We start from the raw sequence: 22,498 nt of genomic DNA, 5'->3' as shown, positions 1-22,498 counted from the left end.
GCCGTATTCTGTTTGTTAGTATCTTCTTCTTTCCCATTGTTTTGGTCTTTTTCAGCCTGTTGTCTTTTCTCTTGGTGCTAACTAATGGAATTTCTAATGTGGGGCCTCGAAAACTGCACGCCGTCCTGTCTGCTGGTGAGAGATACCTCAGGAAAAGGAGCTGGAGAAAATGTCCCCTCCCTCCCTAGACCTGAAGAAAGTACAATATAATCCAGGTTATGGAACCGTCCCTACAAAGGTTCCCTAAACAGAGGAGGCCCATGAGACACGCTGGCTTCAGAGACGATGCTGCGGCCTGTGAAAGTGGCCCCGGGGACCTGGAGTCTGTGATTCTCATTGATCGTCTGAGTCGTGATTCATGTTGGCTAAGAGTGTTTCAGTTGAAACGTTTGTTTTCTGACATATACAAACAGTTGTGAGTTGTCTGTGTTATGCCAGGAGAGGATTTTGTGCTTTCCTTTCTCCTAGGTGTGCGGATGTTAAAACAACCACCACCAAGGCTTCTGCTAGATTTCTTATTTATCCAAGGAGTTTAGAGTTTGTCACTCATTTAAATTAAGAAACATGTATCTGCATGTCTGTTTGTTAACGTGTAATAGGGATAATGTGATATACATATGTTATATGTTCTCTAACATAGAAATATCCTGCTCCGTAGTCTGCTTTTTGTTCTCAGCCACTCAGGATGGATATGCTTCCATGTCAATGCATACATGGAGGTCTAGCTCATTCTTACACTATTGCCACTCTTTAAACTCCCCTAGTCTTTATACCCCCTGGCACAGGATTCCACTTCAAGGATACACTATGATTTGTTTAAGCAAACCCCATACTGATGGATATTTAAGTTGTTTTTCACTTTTGCCTTTATGAACAATGCTACAATGAGCATCTGTGTCCTTAGGTCTTTGCACACTTGCCTAATTATTTCTCTACAGTTCTATCCTAGAAGCAGAATTCCTGGCTCAAGGAATGTGCTTATCCAAATGCTGATGTATCTCACTAATTATAAGTGAGTTTTTAGGGAGGAGTCTGCCCAGTGTGGAGCAGGTTAAGACTACTAGCCAGCCAGACCTACTACCGACTCACTGTGTGACTCTGGGTAAGTCACTCCCCCTCTCTGGTCCTTTGCTGCCATTAACTGAGGGCAGTGATCTCTGAGGGTTGTTCCAGCTCTGGTGTTCTGTAGTCCTGTCCTGACCAGTGGCAGGGAATGCTCAGGGAGGGTCAGAAGACGAAGGGGGCAGGGACTCACCCTCAGGTGGGTGTCAGAGATGGGGGTTGGGGTGACTGGCTTCCATTCCTCAGCGCCTTCCTCCTGGAAACTGACGCGGTAGCCTGTGACAGGCCCAGCGCCGATGTACAGTGGCGGCTCCCACTTCAGCATCAGGGAGGTGGCCCGCACCTCAAACGCCTGCACGTCGTACGGGGGACCTGTGGGAGATGGGGTGGAGAAGGAGCTGGGCAGCCAGGCAGCCAACCCGATGGCCAAATGGGCAGTCGGGCAGCGAGCCAGGTGGTCAGTCGCAAGCTTGTCTGTCTTTCAGTCACAACCAGGCCTGGAAGCACCTGCCCTGGGCATAGTGGGGACCTGGCTGGCCTTGGCATCAGGACAAAGCTTGGTCTGGGCCTGAAGTAGGGTGAACTCTTCAAAATGTGCTTAGGATCGCCTCATCCGAAGCCTTCGTCCTCCCATCCCATCCCGTCCCAGACAGCATCAATCCTGCTGTCTTTGCTGCTTCAGCATTTAGTGTAGGGGCTGCAGGTGCGACCTCCAGAGTCCGATCACCGGGTCCATGTCCCAGCTCCACCCTTTCAGGCCATGGGCCCTCTGGGCAAGTTACTTAGCCCCCATGTTCCTGTCTCCTCATCTGTAAAGAAGTTCTCGTAGTAGAGGGCTGCTGTGGGCGTTAGTGACATCACTTAGGGAAAGCGTCGGTACCCAGCGAATATTAGTTGTTTATAATTGTCGTTGTCCAAAGCATCACATAGTAATGATCTGCCATTCAGGGAACGGTTTTGTGTAGAAAGTGGAACTGAGCTGAACAGAAGGGTGGAAGGTTGTGGTCTTTCCTCTCTAGTTGGAAGGTGAGAGGCTCATTTGGGAGAAAGCTAATGGGGTTGTGGGAGCAGTGTGCAGGGTGACCAACCCTCCCTGTCTGTCCAAGGCTGGGACATGGGACTTTTAGCAGTAAAACCAGGAAAGTTCTGGGCAAACTCGGATGAGTGGTCAGCCAAGCAGTGTGCTTTTGGGGTTTGAGATGGGTCTGTGGCCAGAATCAGAGCTCAGATGGTATGTCGAAATGGAAGATAGTTTGTGCTAGGGGTACAGGGCCGGCCGATGGCCAAGGCCAGGGGTCCTCTAAGGCAGGCTTAACACTATCTGTGTCGGAGATTACAGGGTCGGCTGGTGGAAGGGGCCAGAAGTCTGGGGTCCAGGAGCAACAGAGCAAGCTTGCATGCACAGAGAGCTCAGCGGCATTCATCTCATCGGTTAGGCTTGGGGAGGTAGGAGGCAAAGGCAGCTGCTGGACTTTGGCTTCTCCAGGCCGCTCACCTGGCTGGGGCATTGTCCACTCTTTACATTCAAAGAGGCTGCTGGGCGCCGACATCTCGCCAACACCTGCCCAGTTTACTGCCCGGGCACGGAACTCATAGAAGTGGCCTTCCTGAAGGTCACTGACCTTGGAGAGCAGAAACACAGGTTGTGAAGGCCCAGGCTGGGGAGGAAAGGGGAAGAGGTGCAGCCGCAGGGGGACAGGGTCAGAACAGGAAGTCTGTGGGGGCTTTCAACAGACTGGTCAAGTGGGTCTGCACTTGAAAATGAGCTGGATTATCGAGGCAAGGGGACCTCAGGCCTCTCTCAGCCTTAGAAGCTCCAACAGTGACCTCTGGTCTCCACCTGCACAAGTCAGGCCACCAGGCCGGTGGCCATATTCCAGCCTTACCTTGCAGACCCGGGTGGGGACAGGCTGCTGGTTGACTGGGTGCCAGTCCAGCTCCTCTGAGTCGTGCTGATCCAGGAAGTAGCCCAGGATCTTGCCACCTCCACGACGCTTGGGGGGTTTCCACCCAATGACCATTTCATTTTTCCCACAGTTCAGGAGGATGAAATCATATGGGGCAGATGGTATAGCTATGGGGAGGCAAGGAGGCGAGGGCTGCTGTTGCCTAGGGGTACCAGATAGGGCAGTGGGGCCTGTGGGAGCCAACAAGCCTCCTCCAGTGGGTGCCACTGCTCCAGGGGCACTAATTTAGCTAGTGGCACCTGCTGGTGACACTAACTCCACCCCCTGGGGGAACCTGGGGCTCAGAGCTGGTCAGGCTTCACCACATGGCCTCAGGCCATTGTTTCTTCCTCCCTAGTTTTCTCCCCCAAAACTGGTCAGGGTCAGCTCCAGTTCCCCTCAGAGGGCTTGTCCCCATTGGCCTCTGGGATTGGACTCTCTAAGAAGTGGCCTATAAACCCCCTGGCTCTCTGCCCAACCCAGGGCTGTCCCCAGAGGCCTGTGGCTGGACCTACCCCTTCAAACTTACCCAGAGCCTGCTTGACCCTGATGGGTTCGGTGGGGGCTGAGCTCTCGCCTACGCCAGCCTCGCTGACGGACCTGATGCAAAACTCATACTCCTTCCCTGTCTTCAGCCCTGGAACTGTAAATCTGGGAGAGAAACGTGCAGCCTTCAGACATGGCCAAACAGCTCACGGACATTCCTGAATTTTCTAGAACAAGCTTGTGGGATAAGTGGCCACCAGCATGGTAGGATCTGAGGGTTCTGGGCCAGTTCTTACCTAAAGACATTGCCCCTGGCCTCAGAGTGATGGCTACACCACAGGGATGAAGTCCTCACAGCTTTAAGGAATGTGGCTCCTCTAGAGGCCAGTGTTAAAATGCAAGTACACCAGGAAAGGTACCAATTGAAGGCCCAGGGAGCCAACCCTGGACTGTGCTAGACGGTACATCTCCAGGACTCTGGGCCTTGTCCTTGAAACACAACAAGTGGCTCTTGTTATCTGCGGAAATCCTGCGATTCTAAAACACAGAGTCCTTTTAAAGACCCTCAAAGAGAATTGTCACCCAGAGACATACAAGGACACTCTGATTAGACAAAAATGTCCTTCTCATCCTGTCCCTTCTAGATAAGACCCAAACTGTGGACTTCTTTCTCTCTTTTCACTTCTCCACATTTTCCTGCAGCAAATCTTGCTCTACAGGGAGCTTCTCTCAGCCAGTGGACCCCGAGGAGACTCGAGGACTTCAATCAGGTGTCGATGGCTGACACAGCATCAAGGCCCGTCAAGCACCCCACTCAGGGACACGCACATCTAACGGGGAACATGCCCTTGTGAGAAGGATGGAGCCTGAGAGGATGGTGCTCAGGCAGCACCTGAAGAGGTGAGGCTGGGGGTGACTCCCCAGCAGGCCCCTGTTGACAATGGATGACGATGACGACGATGATGACAACCACACATGCTTGCCTAGCACTCACTTTCCATATACTCTATGTAAGCTCAGGCGCTCGCCACAACTCCCTCGGAGGAAGGCACTGTTGCTTACCCCTGCTTCGGAGATGAGGATGAAGTTGAATGTTGGAATGTTGGAGGGGCCCTTATGGGTCAAACTGTCAGTTTCTTCATTTTACAGGTAGGGAATTGCTCCCCCAGGAAGAAAGAGGTGTGCCAAGAGCATACAAATAGGAATACAGCCTGGACTGGAGCCCAGGTCTCCTGAGTCCCAGCACAGCACCTGCCCATTCGTTATCCACCCACCCATCCATCCATCCATCCATCCATTCAGACATTTTTTGAGCATCTCCTGTGAGCCAGGTTCTAGAGGACCCGATGATACAGCATTGAACCGGACCACCACAGCCCAGCTGAGCCCCCTTAGACCATCAGCCCAGGCAGCATTCCTGGGCAGCAGTGTTCGGCCTCTTTCCAGTCGTGACACATGCAACAGACAACATGCACACGTGTGACAAGTTCTCTGGACATAGCACAAGAGCATGCCACCCCCCACATGTGACATGTTCCCTGGGTATGCCACTCCCGTCATGTGACTCTCCCTCAACCTCTGTCCCGACTCGGGGAAGCACACCGAATGCAAGTCAGGGGAGAGATGTTATTCCAGGGATGACCTGGACTCTGAGCTAATTTGTCAAAAACCCGATTTTTCTCCAACTTGGGAATTTTAGCACTAACAAATGATGCGTGACTCTGCTCAGCTGACTCTATGGCATCAAAGACTGGTGGTGCACAAGGTCCTGTCCCTTCTTCTGGGTAAGATCTTGGGGGTCATGGCCCAGGGTGAGGGGAGCCCAGCCAGGTGTGCTGAGGGTCTGGCCCATCGTCCAATGGAAAGGAAGGGGAGGGTGCCACCACCTGAGCCCTTTACCTGACAGAGCCTCACACCTGAGAGAAGTCATGAGCCCAGGAGCCTTGAGGCTCACCGTGCCTGCAAGGACCAGGGCCACCGAGTGAGGAGGGACCTCAGAGGGCTGGGAGTTGGAAAGGCAAGAGGACGGGAGTCTGAGCTGAGGCTCAGAGAGGGGAGTCTCTGTGCAGGGACACCGGGCAGGTGAAGGGTGGGTGCAGAGCCTGAAGCCAGGCCTCCCTGGGCCCAAAGTCTGCTGGCTGCTCTGCACCCTCTACCTTTGTCTCTAAGCTCCTGGAGGGACGAGACCTAGTCAGTCACTTCTGTCTGCAAACCGCATGCCCCAAGCAAGTGATGGCTGAAAAAGAGGCCATCTGGGTCAAGTCCTCTACTTACTAGCTAAGGGAGTTTTGGCAAGCTACTTAACCATTCTGTGCCTCGGTTTCTTCAACTATAAAATGGTAATAAAAATAATAGTCCTAAGCTCATAGGATTGCAGTCAGAACCAAATGACCTAATATATGAAAAGAGCTTAGAATAGTGCCCAGTGCCCAGTACCCAACCATACCGTGAACTGCAGCCTTCGTTATTATTATGGCCCCTCCTTTGAGGATGCCCTGGCGCAGGAAGGGGTGCGGCAAACTCACTTGTTGCCCTGGATGGGTTTGTTGTTAACGGTTTGCCACTCGGAGGATCCTGCCTGCCGGGAGTAGATGTAATAACCCAGGAGCTCTGGGCTGTCTTTCACAGGATCCCAGGTCAGGGAGACAGAGGTCTGCGTGTCTCGGAAAGCTTGAACTTGAGCTGGAGGAGGGAGAGTGGCTGAAAAACAGAAATGTGGGTTGAGTGAGGATGCTCAGTTACACACTGCTGGCAGGCTGGGGAGGGGGAGGGCTGGGGAGAGAGGCAGGGAGGAGGCCCCTCAGCAATCAGAGGGGAACATGGATTCCAGAAATGCCCTGGGGCTTTGTGCAGCTCTTTCCTCATCCCAGACGTATGCTCCAGACTCTTGTATTCTAAAAGTCCTCTCCCCTCTTACCTCTAAACGTCTTCACTTCCTCTCGAAAATCCCCATTCATTAATGCTTATAATCCCTTTCTTTCTATTAGAAGTCACCAAATCTGACAATTTCTCTTAGTTTTTTATCTTCAATTTCTAGGAAACTTGATTTTCTTTCCTTGAAACTTCTCTATTGATTTTCATCGGTCCCTGAGACTATGCTCTTTAAGTGGGGACTGCCATGATTTGTTAAATGGACAGATGGATGTGTGGATATATGGATGGATGAATGGATGAATGGACTAATGGATGGATGCATGGATAAATGGATGGATAGATGGATGCATGGATGCATGGATGAATGGATGGATGGACAGATGGACAGGTGGATGGATGGATGGATGGATGGATGGATGGATAGATAGATGGACTGATGAATGGACAGATGGATGGATAGATGGACAGATGGACAGATGGATGAACAGATAGATGGATGGATGGGTGAATGGAAGGATGGACAAGTGGATGAATCAATGGATGATGAACAGACAGATAAATGGATGGATGGATGGATAGACGGATGGACAGATGAGCAGATGGACATACGAATGTATGTCTATACATATGGATGGATGGATGGATAGACAGATGGACAGATGAAAAGATGGATGGATGAATGGATGGGTAGATGGATGGATGGACAAATGGACGAATCAGTGGATGGATGGATGGATGGACGCATGGATGGATGGCAGGTACAGGATCTTCTTTGTTCTCTTTTTACTTCTTGAACTCCTTATACCTCCTTCAGTGGCTCCTCGTCTTCATTTTGTCACCAAATGTGGAACTCCTTCAAGCTTCTTTTCCTTGACTTGCCCCATTTTTCTCCTGTTTTCTCATTTCAAGGGTCTGCTTATTCCCATGCCTTCAACGCTCACCTCTTTGCAGGTGACTCCCCAGGCTTTACCTCCAGCCCTGCTCTCTCCTGAATTCTGGAGCATCATATTCCATTTCCCCCTGGACACCTCTTCTTGAGTTCTGGTGGTGGCCTCAACGTCAACAGGCAAAGGCTGAACTCATCATCCATCCAACGTAATCCAGTATCTATTGAGTGCCTACTCTGAGCCAGGCTCTGCTCTTGCCCCAGGGGATGTGCTGAAAACAGACTTGAGGTTGTGGCCTCAGGAAGGTTCTGTCAGCAACTTCAGCCTCTCAGGTTGAAGACAGTGTGACAGTGGATGAAGGCTGGGTGGAGGGGAGAGACCGGAAGGAAGCCACTCAGGGTCCCCATGTGCCCGAGAGACCTGATTCTACCCAAGGGCAAGAGCTTGAGCTGAGGGTATCCATGGTGTGGAGTAGTCCTCAGATACTAAAATCACGATTTCAAGGAGGATTTCATGACCTGGGAAATGTTTGTGATACAATGTTAATTTTTAAAAGTAGAATGCAAAGCTCTACATATGGTTTGATCTTACTTTCAAAAAGATGCCTTGATATACATGTGGTCAAAAGGCCAGAAGCCCAGGCACCTGGATGCTCAGAGTGGGTTACCCCTGGGCAGTGGACTCATGGGAGTAGCGGCATTCTTTTCCCTCCCCCCCCCCGCTTGCCTCCCTTCTTTCCTTTCTCTCCTTCTTTCCTTCTCTCTTGCTTTTTTTGTATTTTCCAATTTTTGTATAATAATTTTACTTTTATAATACAAGTAAATGCCTTTCTTTTTTCCTCCCCTCCTCCCTCTTCCTTTCCTTTTCTGAACTGCACCAGAACCTTGCCCCAAGGCTGCCTTGTGGTCCAGAGACTTCCACATCCAACTGCAAACTGCTCACTGGCCAGGCCCCCAAATCAAGCCTAGATGTTAACAGACCAGAATATCAGGGTTTTCTTGGATGGGGAATGCTGCAGCTGGGTTCCTTAAAGGACCAGTTGGTGATGGCAGCTGCAAGGAACCTTCTGATCTCACATGATCTTATCAAAAAGGGAAGAATCCCAGAATCCAGAGGCCTCAGAGGAGAGAGGGAACTCTGGGAACCTGGGACCAGGATGGAGCTGCAGCTAAGAGACTCAGGAAGGAGCTGGAAGTGGGAGCAATAACTAGGCCTTCAGAACGATGGGTTTGGCAGGTGAGAACTCCAGGAATGACTCACCCAGGCCCATGTGTGCTGCACATGAACAGCGCCCCACTTGCTGAGCTATGGCTCAGAGTAGGACAGCTCAGCCCCAACCAGGGAGTGGGCAGGCGACCTGCTCAGGAGGCTCACTCCTGGCTGCATGAGGCAGGATCGGGTGCCGGTCAGAGACCTTTAGAACTGAGGGACCACTTGGTCACAATCAGCTCCTGTGCTGGATCAGCTGGAATCCGCAACCTGTGAATTATTGATCTGGAAAAAATGTCTGTTCTTCCGTGAACCCAGAGACATGTGATTCCTGATGTCCTAAAACTTTGCAGGCCTGAGATCATGTTGCTTCTCAGCTTCATGATAGGTAGAAGGGGTCAGGAATAGGGAAGTGGGCACGGCTCTGTTCCTGCAGCCGTGGGGTGCTGACCCCTGGATGCTGACAGCATGGCGTGCCCCCATGTCCTGCATCACACAGGTACCTGGCTTCCCCCTCAAGGCGATGGGCTCGCTGGCCTCTGAGGGATCGCTCATGCCATACTGGTTCATCGCTCGCACTCTGAAGACATATGACTTTCCTTTCTCCAGATCCAAAAGGGCGAATCTTGGGGATTTCACAGGAGCTTCTGAGTTGATGGCCTCCCAGGTGCCACTCCCTATGACCGACTGTGACAAAGGAGAGAAACTCACATTGGTTAAGCAGTTGCCTGGGCCTGGCTCTGGGCTGGCAGTGCCCATACCTGCTCTCATTAACTTCCATCCCTGGCCCAGGCGGCCCCTGAACACCTGAGGTCCGGATTCACCTGCCTCCTTGACATCGCTACCTGAAGGCCTACTGCGAGCTCACATTCAACACGTTCTGAGCCTGACTGTGGATCTCACCCCAACACCTGCCCACATGGGGTTAGTGGTACCCATCCTTCCAGCTGCTCAGCCCCAAATCCTTGGAGCCATCCTTGACTCTTTCCCTCACACCCCAAATATGCTCCGTCAACAAATCCAGTTGGCTCCCCCTTCAAAATTTATCCAGAATTCAACCATGACTTACTATCCTCATGTCCCCTGCCACAACCTTGATCCAAGCCACCAGCATCTCTCATCTGAGTTATTTTAATAGCCTCCTAACTGGTCTGCCTCCTTCTGCCTTTAAACTGGTTCAGTCTTTCCTCCAAATGATGGTCAGAGGGATCCTTTTACAACACAAGTCAGATCACATCCCTGTCTACACAGAACCCTCCCCGACCCTCGTCTCTCTCAGAGCAAAAGCCTCTCCATGGTCTGACCCCCTGCTACCTCTCTGGCCACATTCCATGCCCCGCTTTGTCCACCCACCATGCTCCGTGGCCCCTGCTGCGCCAGATGGCGCCAGGCCCAACTCCCACCTCCAGGCCTTTCACTCGCTAATCCCTTTGCCTGCAGTGTTCTTCCCCAAGAAATCTCCTGGCTGGCTCCTCATTTCCTTTAGGGCTTTATTCAAAACTCACCTTCCTGGGGAGGCCTCCCCCAGCATCTAACCCCTCCTCCCGACGCTTCAAATCCCCTTCTTGATTTCTGTTTCTCTCCTTACTCTACCACTAGCTAATGTGCTAAATATTTTGCTTATTTATCTTCTTTATCATCGGTCTCCCCACAGCCTACTGGAATCTCAGCTCCACAAAGCAGGGGTTTGTCTGTTTTATCCACTGCCGAGGCCCCAGGCCTGAGAACAGGACTGGCACGTGGCAGGTGCTCAATCTATGTTTGCGGGAGGAATAAATGAGTAAATGGATGAATTCTCACAATTACCCTAGAAAGTAGGTGTTAATTTCCCCACCGATGAGGAAACTCAGGTCAGGGAGTTTTGTTAACTTGGTTGAAAGTTGTGCATCTAGTAACTGGTGGACTTGGTATTTAAGCTCAGGTGTCTCTGCCCCCAAACCTGCTCACTCTCCACAGGGCCAGGGGTCCCCAAAGCAGCCACAAATCCTGCATCTGTGGGCAGATAAAGGATGATGCAGGTGAGTTAGGAACCCAGAGGATAGTTCTGCTGAATCTGGGCATTGAGGGTTAAGACCTAGAAGTCCCAAGGGGGACCAACTGGCCCCCCCCGCCCCGTGTTTTCCCTTCCCAGGGCCCACCCAGCTGTCAGGAGCCTGGAACACAGGTAGGCCAAGAAATTGTTACAAAAGCCAGTGAACATTGCTGAGCGCCTACTGCCAGTTTCTGTCCTCAGTCTTGATGTACTTTAGTTAATTTGATCCTCATATTAACCTTGTAAGGTGTGTAAATTATTATCTCTATTTTACGGAAGAAGAAACTGAGGCACAGGGAGACTAAATGTCTTGTCTAAGGTCACACAGCGAGTAAGTAGCAGAGATGAGATTTGAACCCAGGCAGTCTGACTCCGAGGTCTTCACCATTACACTCTACAGCCTCACGGAACAAGTCCTCAGTTTTCCATAGCTTTCCTGTGTCGGAGAAATAGGGTCCCCTGTGAGTGTGTAAGGAGGGGCCCAGGTGGACAATCAGAGCCAGAGACTCCTGCCTGGAGCTTTCTTATTCATGGAGTTATTAAACCTGTCCTGTTCACCTACTATGTGCCAGGCACTGTGCTGATGCCTCCCCTCCACTGTGAAATCCACTCCTCCCCAGACACCTGCCCCCACTCTGTCTTTGTGAGAATTGCCTCTGGGTGCAACCCCTGACCCAAGCCGGTGAGTGCTGCAGGGTGATGACCCTGGCTGGTGGGTACCAGCCTAGCTTCCCTCCCAACGTCATCCTGGCCAAGAATAGGTGCTTGACTTGATGTGTGACCCAATGCCAGCCAGACTTCGGGGGCAGGGAGGTACCCAGGAAACAGTGGATCTTACTGTCGTTGTTGTGTCTGTTAATTTCTGTATTTCCATCAATAGCTTCAGGAACTGCCAGGAGTAACTGGCCTCTCAGGGCTGGAGCTAAGTTCAAAAGGTCATTTAATCCATCCCCCAGCCTCCGAGCAGGGACATGCTCAGGCCCTTCCAGGCAGGGAATTCTCTCCTGTTCTCTGAAGGCCTCCGTAGGGAACACTGCCCGGGGTCTCTCAGTGCTTCCTTGGCCTGGCCCACAGCACGTCTTTTTCTCAGGCTAGCCTGGGGCTGGGGTCCTCTGGGTCTCTGTACCTTCTCCAGGGAGTATGTCAGTGGGGCTTTGCCTCGGGGCTTCGGCTCCTCCCAGCTCAGAACCACGTAGGCATCACGGATCTCACTGGCGTGGACATTGGTTGGGGGTGAGGGGATGGTCACGAAGTCTAGAATCAGAGCCATCTGAGTCAGAGTCAGAGATGGGTGGGCCCTCAGAGACCCCTAATCTCAGCCCCTCATTTCATAGAGAAGGGAATTGGGGCCCAGAGAGGGGCAGGAACTTGCTCCAGTTCACCCAGCAAGGCAGGGCAGAGCTGGGGCCAGAACCCGGGTCTCTCAATGTCCTGCCCAAGACTTTCCCCAAAGTGCTTCCTCCAGGAGGGTTACAGCAAGACGAGCTGCAGTCACCTGAGTACTCTGGCCTCCTCCGACTAGACTCCGCCCACCATCACCACCCCACACCTGCACATGGACAGCTTTGGTTCTTTGCCGGTGCGAGTCCCAGAGTTTCCAGAACCATCAAGGGGTCTGGAGTCTTGAGGCAAAGTGTCAGGGGTTCACATGTACCTTCAAAATCATCTGTGCTGACCGTGATCTTCTTTCCCAGATCAAACGGGATCTCTAGGGTGGAGAATGGAGCACGTTGAGGGAAAAGTAGGGGTGCAGGGTGTGCGAAGGGCAGGTCAGGAGGATCAGCGCAGGGCTGGCCCCACTCTGGGTGCTGGTTCCTCCCCCGTTCCCAGTCCTGGCCTTTCGGCCCCTTGCTGCGTATCCTCAGGTCCTTTCTGGGCCCTGGTATTCTCAGGAGTCTGAAGTGGAGCACTGCTGCTCTCAGACCCTGAGTGAAGCTCTGTCCTCTTGGGACAAATGGGAACAGAGAGGAGAAGTGATGTGCCTGGGGTCAGGTACCTAAGGCGCAGTGGAGCTGGGAGGCAAACCCAAGTTGGGTTGACTCCTAAGGGCTGTGAGGGTTGTGTCCCCTCCCTTCCCCCTGGGGCTGGGGGCTCCTGAGGCAGGGCTGTTTTTCTCCTTCAGATTAAGAGCATCTGAAGAAGGTGGTCCTCCCTCAGACTGGCATCTTCTGTGGTCATGTTTGTGTTTCTTCCATCAGGCTAGCTGTACCCCACCCCCTCTTCAGGCTAGGAGTTCCTAAGGACAGCGCTGTATTCCCTCCAGCAGACTGGGGGTTCCTGAGGCTGTGTCTCCTCCATCATACTAGGGGTTCCTGGGGGCTGGCCTGTGTCTCCCCCTTGGAATAGGGCTTGGAATGGGGGCTGCGCCTCCTATCTCCTATGTGAGGCAGTCCTGAGTGCGTCCTGACTGATATTCTAGAATGTCCCTTTATGGCCTCTGTGCCCACCTGTCTTCCTCCGAGCTTCATCGTGGTCGCCCATGACAACTGGTTCTGAGGCCTTGGAGGGGAGGCTGCTGCCTGCTCTGTTGATGGCTCTCACCCGGAATCGATAGCTCTGGCCTTCAACGAGGCCTTGGATTGGGCACCGACAGGTCCCGCCGGGGGCCTCGTGGCAGGGCACCCATTGCTCAGACTCGCCCTGGCACCTGTAGGAGAGAGGCCCTGGCTTCAGCCCCTGCCCGTGAGTCACACCTTCCCAGTTTGAGCCTCCACCTGGGCCATTTGCCACCCTGGGCTGCAGGCCCAGCTCATCTCAGCCAATTAAAGTCCTGCCCTCGGGGCTCCAGAAGGTTGGGGGCCATCCTCCAGTGACTGCGATGCCAGTCAAAATACTAGTGCCTTTCATGGAACTTCTGTGTGTGCCTGGAGCTGTGCTGTGCCCTTCCCTTCCAGCATCTCCTTTAATCCTAACCGTCCTTGGAGTCAGGTGTGATTGCCTTCACTCTACAAACGGGGGTCTGCGGCTTGGTCAGTGAGAGGAGCCGCCCGAGGTCACACGGCTCAGGAGTAGAGCTGGGATTTCACTGGAGGGCCGTCCACTCCCAAAGTCGGCGTGCATTCCAGATTGACCCTCAGAGTCTGGGCTCTCTGTGCCCTCTGGGTACCGCTGTCTTCAGGCAGTACCCCAATATGTGTTACTGGCTGGATGGAGCGCTGGTCACATATGGATCCAAATCCTGACTCCATCACTAATGAGCAGTGTGACTTTGGGCAAAGTCATGGCCCCATGTACCTCAGTTTCCTCATCTGCAGAATGGGGCACTAAGAGTTCCCCTCCCCCTTAGATAGGGGTTGTTGTAGGCATTCAATGAGACAAGGCATGCAGCTCCAGTGCATAGGCTGCAAGCCCCATCAGTGGCAGGCTTGGGTGTTAGCTCAAACTAGGGCCTCGAGCTGGCAGCACGTGAAGGAGGAGGGCCCCCTTCTTCCTGGTGTGCCCCTCCCTCTGGGGTCAGTTGTCACTCAGGGAGGAAAGTAGCCAGCAAATCACATGTGCTCAGGTTTCAAGCACTTACTATTTGCCCTCCCAGGGTCAGCTCTTGCTGTAAAGCGTCCAGAGGGCCATGGCTGACTCCAGGGGTGGAACTCCAAGTATCAGGGGACGCCCTTCTATCACCCCTACATTATACAGCACAATCTACCCCCTGCCCTGTTTTGAAGAGAGGCATGGGGCCGCCTCTTTCCTGTGGTCCCCACTCTGTGGTCTTCACAGAGCCATCTACTCACAGGGGCTCTGCCTCTCAAGAGGTGGACTCACAGCTCGATGGAGTAGCCGGTGATGGGGCTGCCCCGGGTGTCGCTGGGCGGGGTCCATGTCAGGATGAGGCAGTCTCTGTTCACATCCAGGCATCGGACATTCAGAGGGGAGCCTGGGGCCCCTGGCTTCTCAGCTGCAGCATCTAAAATGTGGGGTGGAGGGTGGGGAGAGACGAGGGGAATGAGGATGCTCTTCCCGTCAGGGTCCACTTGGCAACAAGCTCCCTCCTGCTCGTGCCCAACATCTTCTTCTCATTAACCCTCCAGGGGTTCAGTTTAGATCTGAGGACAAGGACCTGAATAATAGCCTCCTCCTTTTAAACAACAGCATCTGGGGGCTGGTGGGAGTACCATTTATTAGGAGCCCATCTACACCACACACCTGAACAATTGACATAATGAATCTCGGAGCCCCAGAGCAAACCTCCACTTTGTAGCAGGGAAAACTGAGTCTCATAGAGGAAAAGTGACTTGCCTCTGATCACCCAGCTGGTAGAGTGGCAAACCAGGAGGCAGAAATCAACCAGGGACCAGAGCCACCTCAGCCCATGTTCAGCCCTCCCTCCCTAGCCCTCACCAAGTCTGCGACTCAGCCTGTCCTTCGGGAGGGTCACAGGATGCCACAGGCGTTCCTAGAGAGACTCTAATCCAACACCCCCATTTATAGCAGGGAAACTGAGGCCCCAAGGAGTGGGCACTTGCCCAAGGTCCCACAGCAGATCGGTCAAGGGCAGAGCCCCGGTGTCTGGGTTCCAGCTGCCCCCATCCCCACCCCACCTTCTCACCTCTCACAAACACATAGGCGCTCTGCTCCCGGGTCCCAAAGGGCGAAGGCACCTGGACCGTGTAGAGTCCCTCGTCCTCCTTGTAGGCGCAGGACACCTTCAGGGATGCCTGGCGGTCTGCATAGAGGGTCTGCCGGCGTTCTGAGGACCTCAGGAGCCTCCCTGAGGAGGGAAGAGGTCTGGTATGAGCTTGTGGGGGATCCTGGCCTCACCTGGGAACCCACAGACACTCGAGACAGAGGCGTGGCTGGTGTGGTTATGGCCTGGGGCTCAGCTGGGCAGTTGGGGTGGGGGTGGTGACGTCTAGGGCTTTGCCAAGGTGGCCGCTGGACTCTCGTCTGCAGAAGCTTGGTCAGTGGGACAGGGCCCAGGGAAGGGGCGGGGGCTCAATGAGGGTCTAGGGACATGGTCGGCAGCTCAGTGAGGAGTTAGAGGTTCTGTGAGGAAGTGGGAATAAGAGAGATGGGGCCCTGTGTGAGGGTCAGAGGTTCTGTTGGGGGGCTGGGGGCTCAGTGGGTGGGGATTGTGAGCTTAATGAAAGGGGTAGGGGCTTGTTGAGGGGTGTGGGGGCTCAGGAAAGGGGTGAGGGGCTCATTGAGAGAGTTGGGGTGTCAGTGAGGAGGGCGGCGGGCTCACTGAGGGGGTAGGGGTCAGTGAGGAGAGTGGAGACTCAGTCGAGGGGACCTTAGTGAGAGGGATGGGGACTCAGTGAAGGGGCTCTGGGGCTCAGGGAGTGGCCCTGCCCCGGGGCCACCCTGTTGGGCCACCCCCTCTTTGTCCACTCAAAGGCCCCTCCCTCCTGTCAGCACTTCTATTCTGGAAGATCGACAGCTTTGGGAAAACATCTCAGCCTCGACAGTGCAGCTGTTTCTCTGGCTCCGCAGGGCCTCCCCACTCCGCATCGGCAGGTGCAGCCTCCCAGCTCAGAGCTGCGGGGCACGGGCGAGCAAGGAGCATACTCCTGTCCCTTGGCTGCCGGCCTGGTCACGGATGGGGCGGGAGGTCCAGCTGTCCTTCTCCCTGGCTGGGCCGCCTCTTCCTGCCTGAGCTGACCAGCCTTCTCCAGCCTTGCCCATGACCTCCCCAGAGGCCTTCCACTCAGCAGGAGCAGTTATGCCCCTGCACCCACTTCCTGACTCTGAAAAGCCCTAGGCAACAGTCACAACCTGCCCTGACACTCCTCGTGCCGTCCTGCCTCCTGGCCTTGGCCTCTGTTCTCGTTGCTTCGAAAGCCATCACTCACCCCTTGGGTGATGAGGATCCCATAGATGCAAAGGGCCGAGCCAGTGCCTGCCCACTGCAGGCTCTCAGCAGTGAGCAGCGGCTACAACCATGCTGTGGTTTCCTCCCTCCTCCCAGATGGAGAGCCCCTTAGGCTCAGGCATGTCTATGCCTACCCGCCCCCAGCACAGGGCCTGACACCTGGGTGCTTGGTGACCCTTTGTAGGGTGACTTGAGCAGGCTATGCTCTGCTTCCCTCTGTCCCTCTGCCTCTTCAGCATCCATAACTCAGCTGTGCTGGTGAAAGGGGGTGGGGGGGTCCCAGGGTTGGCTTCCACCTCTCTCTGGCTTCCACCTCTGCCTCTGAAGGCTGGGGGCCAGGACTGGGTCCTCACCGTCTCGGAACCACTGGATGTTCTGCTCGGCATCCAAGACATCTTCCGAAAAGAAGCAGGACAGAGAGAAGGATTCCTTCTCACGGGCAAAGACTGGCTTCAGCACCGATGTGAATTCCACACTGGGCCCGAACATTAGTCCTGGAGTGGGAACAGAAATTTAGGGCAGAAGTCTTCTGAGGCCGCCAGCCTAGCCTGGGGCTTAGACGGGAGTGTCCCCACTCCTCTGGGTCAGAAGTCAAAGTTCCCAAGGTGGGCTTAATGAGAAGAGGAGCCTGGTCCTGGGGGGTGGGTGAAGAGATTCATCTAGGTGGGGACCAGATGAGCCAAAATAGCAAATAGCCAAACGTCATGTCCATTTGTCTTTTTGGCTTTGCCTTTCCCACTCAGTTTCGGCCACTGCACAGCTCAGGGGCTGGGGGCAGCTCTCCGGTGCCTTGGGACCCGCAGAAGCCGGTCTGCAAGTGTTAATAGCTCACAGGCAAACCCCACGTGGATATCCCTTTGTGGGCAATGGGTGACTATATTCTAAAGGGGGCTGTGGGGACACCTGATGAGGAATACCAGACACCCTCCTCCCCGAAGGCCCGTCCCTCCCTCAGCCTCCTTACTTTTAAAGATCTCCGAATCGAAGCCAGCATCCTTCCCCAGGTAAGCTGAAAACCCAGAGCAAATGGAGTTTGAGAAGGTTCAGACCCCGTGTTCCTCCTAGATTTTAGAGGCACGAGCTTGGGTGTGGGTTCAAGTCCTGGTCTATTAATGGCTCCCCCTTTGGCTTCATCTCTCTGTGCCTCAGTTCCTTTGTTGGTAAAATGGGGACAGTGATCCCTACCTGACGGTGGTGGGTTCTGAATAAGTGAGTTCACATGAACAAAGCCCTCAGCCTTAGCCTGACACATGTCAGTGCTTAATAAATGGTGGTTTCCTTCCTCTGCCCACACTCACTGCCAGGATCACACGCTGTCTTCACAGAGGCTGAGGCTGGCCAGACTGGGATTTCTGGTGGGGTCAGGGAGAGCCGGCAGGGGAAGGGGCAGTGCTAAGAGAGCCACCTGGGGGCTTAAGGGTGAAATCCAAGATGATGATGACACAGACCACCAAAGAACAGTAAGAACAGCTTTGTCCAGACAGCACATGCCATGTGCTGCTTATTAACCTGATTAGTCCTCACGACAGCCCTGTCTGTTGGTGCCATTAGAATCCTCTCATACAGATGAGGAAACTGAGGCATACTCACTTAGCTAGCCTGAAGCCATGACATGACACTGGTCCCTGGAAAGGCCCTTCCTGAGCGAGGCCCAGAGAGGGCCACGAGGCTGCCCAAGGTCACAGTGGAAGAGAGTCAGTGGAAGACGTAGGATTAGAACCCAGAGCTCCTGCTTCCCAGCCCAGGGCCTTCCACTAGGACCACTGCGGTTGCTATGGAGATGAGAGCCGGGGAAGGGTGGTAGTGGCAGTGAACGGATGCTCTTAGTAGGAGGCTTGCTGGAGCCTGGGGGCCAAGAGGAAGGCAGGTGGATCCTGGAGTTGCTGTTCTTGCTAGAGTTGGGGGCAGGGATCTGGAGGAAGTGATGGAATGATGGGTGGACAGAGGGAGGCAGGGCCCTGATGCCCGACCTTGGGCTTGACTCTGGGCACAGCCTATAGAGATGGCTCAAATTCCGCAGAGAGTCTGGCCTGGCAGCAGGGACAGCTGCCTCCCAAGAGCTATTTGAGGAACAGGGCAGGGAGTGGAGAAGACTGCGAAGGACGATTTAAGGAGATCTGATGAGAGGAGGGGAGGAGGGGTTAGCTGTTGCCCAGGGAGTATGTGTGTGTGTCTGTGTGTGTGCATGCAGGGGCCCTGAGAGCAAGGCACAGCATTCTCCTGGGCTCGGAGTTGTGGCCTCCTGGGCTGTGCTCTGCCCTGGTCATGGGGCCCATGGGGGTGGGGACTGAGGGCTATCCCTTCCCAAGATCCTGTTACGGCCAAGCTTTACCTATACCATCTCAGTTAATCGACAGGAGCATCTGAGGGAGGCGGTAGGAGTCCCTTTACAGATGAGGAGGCTCAGAGAAGTGAAGAGGCTTGCCCAGGCTCACATAGCCAGTCAGTGGCAGAGCCAGCGCATGACCTCGGGTGTGGCTGACTCCTGAGCATCTCCCCTGCTTTATGCTGTGATTTCAGATGCTCTCAGGGTCACCTCCAGGAGGGGCCTGAGCCCAACCGGGAAATACACACCAGAAGCCAGATCAAGCAGTGGGGTCAGGAGGGGAGTTGGTAGAACCCTGTCTTTGCCCCCAAGGACCCCTCAGCCAGGCTGGCAGGGCCAGACCACCCACCCAAAGGCCCTGAGCTGGGTCTGGACCCAAGCCCAACCTGCTGGATGAGCATACTCTTTGGAGCCTGGCAGGTGGGGACCCCTTGAACAGCCATCTGAGGGAAGCGACTTTCACTTGCTCTGACGGCCCAAGGGGAGTGAGAATCTCTGTGGCTGCCCCGGTCACCTGATCCCAGGCCAAATGCCCCTCTGCCAGGGCCCTTCCTCGGGTCTGAGCGCAGACCTGTATCCTCCTCTGCTCATCGCGGGTTTGCAGGGGCCCACCTGGCCTGCGGCGTTGGAGCACTTACTGCGGACAAGGACTTTGGCGAAGGAGGAGGCCTGGCCGTAGGCATTCTTCACCTTCACCGTGTAGGTGGCTGCGTCCTCAATGGTGCATCTGAAAAGGAGAGAAGGAAATGCCCCCCAGGACTGCTGGGCTCCAGGGGAAACTCAAGTCCCCGTCTGCGGGTGGGGAAGGCGGGGATTAACAGGAAGGCCTCAGAGGGGAGACTTCAGGCTCCACTCAGGCCCCTCCTCTGAAAAGCTGTGTGCCTTTGGGCTGGGCACTGCCCCTCCCCATGCCTCAGTGTCCACCTCTGAAAAACGAGGGACATGACGTCAGCCTAACCCACCTCAGGTGAAAGTGCTTTGAAAATGTGATTGCTATTACTGACTCTGCAGGACCAGAGGGATTAAGGGACTTGCCCAGAGTCACATAGCAACTGGAATTCAACTTGGTTTCAAGGTGACAAGTCCTCTCCCAGGCATGGCCTCCTGCCCTGTCAACACCTCCAGATCAGAATCCTGGAGCAGGAGCAGGGCATAGACTTGCCCAAGACATCCTGCCAGTCTGGGCCAGCACTGGGCTGGATGCCCAGGTGTTCTCAGTCTCCGGCCGGGTCTCACCACCCTCCAGGCCAACCCTGTTGTGTTCCCAGTGGAGACTGGGGCTGGGTCCATGCCAGGGGCATCTTGATGACAAAGAGAGTAGTTGGTAGGATGTGGCACATCTGGCCCCATCAGCAAGAGAGCACCCCCTGGTGCCCTCCCCCTTGCCCTGGCTGCTTGGAGCAGGAGTCCCTCTTGTTTCAAGGGCCAGCCCCACCTGCCGCTACAGGCTTGCCTGGCCCTGCACGCCTTCCCCGACTGCGCGGCCCCTGGGGCACCTCCCTTTGTGGCATTGTACAGTCAAGTATTTGTGTCGTGTGTCCCCACTTTCTCTGGAGGACAGGATCAACGTCCTGTCCATATCTGTGTCTCTGCAGCCCACGTTGGTTGAGGTGGAAGGTCTCGTGTATTGGGAAGAACTAGGATGGAGAGAATGGCTCAAACCCAGGCCCTGCCCTGGACAAGCTGTGTGAGACCCTTAACCTTTTGGAGCCTGTTTCCTCACTTGTAACACGGGCCTGACAACGCTTCCCCGCAAGAACGGCAGTGGGCATTGTCGACTGAAAGCATCTAGCCCCTAGCACAGGGCTTGGCACCCAGAGGTGTTCAACACGTGGCAGCTCATGGGGATAATGCACAGAACTGTGCTTCCACATCCCATGGGGCCTCCCTCCACGCACATGGCCTCTTCCTTCAAAACCGTGCTTGAGACGCACCAACTTCTGAAAGGCCTCTCTCCCCTCCAACTGCTTCCCTTTGCATGTGCGTGTGTGAGCATGCACGTGTGTGTGTGTGTAAGAATTTGTGTGTTCTCTCCCCCCACAAGGAGCTCTCCCAGTGTGCCTAGCTCAGCGTTCAGTCCTTGCTATTAGCCTCTGCGTGCAAATTTCTCACCGTATATTCCAAGGCATTGGAACCCCGTGGGGGCGTGTGTTAAATACCAACTCTGGGGCCCCGCTGCATACCTTCTTAATCTGAATCTCCGGGAGTGAGAGGAGGGTCCATCCTATGAATCGATGTTTTCACAAGCCCCCCAGATACTTCTGAAGATGAGGCCAACTCGGGAAACAGCTCTGAGGAAGGCTCAGGAATCCTGCTCTGGCCTCCGTGGTTTTGGGGTCTGGGGGCTGTGGTCTGTCCGTGGCTCACAGACTCACCTCCTAATCTCCAGGGTCAGCAGCCCGTAGTTGTTGGTGATTCGGTACTTTCCAGGAGGAAAGAGGCGGGGGTCGATTCGCATGTCGTTTTTGTACCTGTGGAGACACAGTGGTCTGTGGCAGGCAGTGTGGCTCCGAGTGGGAAGGATCCGGAGCCTCTCAGTCTGGATTCCAAGCTCGGCTTTGTGCTGCTTACTCGCTGATGTGACCCAGGGCAGCACTTTCCCTGCTCTGAACCTCAGTTGTCCTCATCCGTGAAATGGGAGTAATAACAGCACCGACCTCGAAGGGCTGCTGTGACCATTTAATGGGATAAGATGTGTAAAGCTTTCTTCCGGCGACCTGGACATTATGGATACTCAAGAGTTCATTCCCCTTCTCGGGGGCAGAGAAGAGGGAGCCTGTAATTAGGGGTGCTGCTCCTCCCCCTACAGGGGTATCTCCAGGGACCAGCTTTTCCGTCCTCTATGAGGGGGCTTGCCAAGGAGAGTACCCCATCCCCGCCTCCCTGTGGACCCCTCAGGACAGCAGTTCCTTCTCTTGGCTCTCGTTAGAATGACCAGAGGAAGGTTTTAAAATCTCCAGGCCCCAATTTTGAACGGAAGCCTTTGGGAATTTGCATCAGAAACTGCTAATCATTCTCCAATAGCTATTCTCCTCTTATTCGAAAGGAACAGAATTTCTCCCTGAGCCGCTAACCGCGTAACATGTTTCCTAGCCCTCGTTCTGCAGGTGTAGCCACGTGACTGAGTATTGTCAACAGAAAGTAAGTCCCAGTTCACAGGGCTGCTTCTGCCCCTTTTGGCGTTGTCTTTCCCTCTGTCCTGCCGCCGCAAGAGTATGGCCGTGAGGACTGGCCTGCGTCCCTGAGGAACCACTGAGCCGAGCTGCCAGAGCAGCCCCGCCCCGCCCCAGTCTACAGCAGACACTTACACGGAAGGGAAATAAGCGTCTCTCTTATTTAAGCCATTAAAAAAATCTCCACGCCCAGGCTGCGTCCCGGATCAATGAAATCAGAATTTCTGGGGGTGGGACTTGGGCATTATTTTTTTAACTCCCCAGTTGATTCCTAGGGTGGCTCAGCAGATCACCCCAGTGCACCTGGTGACCGCTGTTTGGTTTCTGTGAACTCTGGGGTCTGGTTCTCCCTGCCCTGGGCACCAGACAGTGAGGTGGCCTTGCCTTTGTGCACGGCGCGTTAGAGGGTCGGGAGGCCTGAGGAGTCGGACTGGTGAGTGAGTCTCTGAAAGTTAGGATGTCTGGCTTCTTGAAACAGCTTGCTGAGTGACCTTGGGCAAGTCAGTCCCCCTCTCGGGGCCTCTGTGTCCATGAGGCCATTGCATGCACAGCCTGCCCCATGGTGGTTGAGGTTGAAGAGGAGGCCTCGGCCGAGAGAGGGCGCCTGGGACTCACTGCATCGCCTTCCTTGGACCCAGCTCCCTTCACACCCTGTTTGTCTCCATGGCAACCAAACAGCCCAGGCCCACGCCCATCA

At 54.4% G+C, this 22,498-nt stretch overlaps 1 protein-coding gene across 1 annotated transcript in view; it reads right to left on the bottom strand.

Moving 5' to 3' along the window:
* The window catches only part of MYOM3 (myomesin 3), a 49,093-nt gene that overhangs the window by 17,988 nt on the left and 8,607 nt on the right, over positions 1–22,498 (bottom strand). The window contains exons 6-20 of the mRNA XM_001501292.6: positions 21,004–21,099; positions 19,267–19,355; positions 17,267–17,311; positions 16,656–16,796; positions 15,040–15,201; positions 14,256–14,397; positions 12,944–13,143; positions 12,151–12,204; positions 11,623–11,750; positions 8,968–9,151; positions 6,020–6,194; positions 3,538–3,659; positions 2,949–3,136; positions 2,558–2,684; positions 1,256–1,434 (exon numbers count right to left, since the gene is read on the bottom strand). Of these exons, the coding sequence (XP_001501342.3) occupies positions 1,256–1,434; positions 2,558–2,684; positions 2,949–3,136; positions 3,538–3,659; positions 6,020–6,194; positions 8,968–9,151; positions 11,623–11,750; positions 12,151–12,204; positions 12,944–13,143; positions 14,256–14,397; positions 15,040–15,201; positions 16,656–16,796; positions 17,267–17,311; positions 19,267–19,355; positions 21,004–21,099 (2,032 nt within the window). The remainder of the gene's footprint in view (positions 1–1,255; positions 1,435–2,557; positions 2,685–2,948; positions 3,137–3,537; positions 3,660–6,019; positions 6,195–8,967; positions 9,152–11,622; positions 11,751–12,150; positions 12,205–12,943; positions 13,144–14,255; positions 14,398–15,039; positions 15,202–16,655; positions 16,797–17,266; positions 17,312–19,266; positions 19,356–21,003; positions 21,100–22,498) is intronic.

This window comes from Equus caballus, chromosome 2 (assembly GCF_041296265.1).
Source record: "Equus caballus isolate H_3958 breed thoroughbred chromosome 2, TB-T2T, whole genome shotgun sequence".
NCBI classification, from domain to species: domain Eukaryota; kingdom Metazoa; phylum Chordata; class Mammalia; order Perissodactyla; family Equidae; genus Equus; species Equus caballus.
Note: the sequence above shows the minus strand (reverse complement) of the source record. Positions and strands in the feature narration are given on the sequence as shown.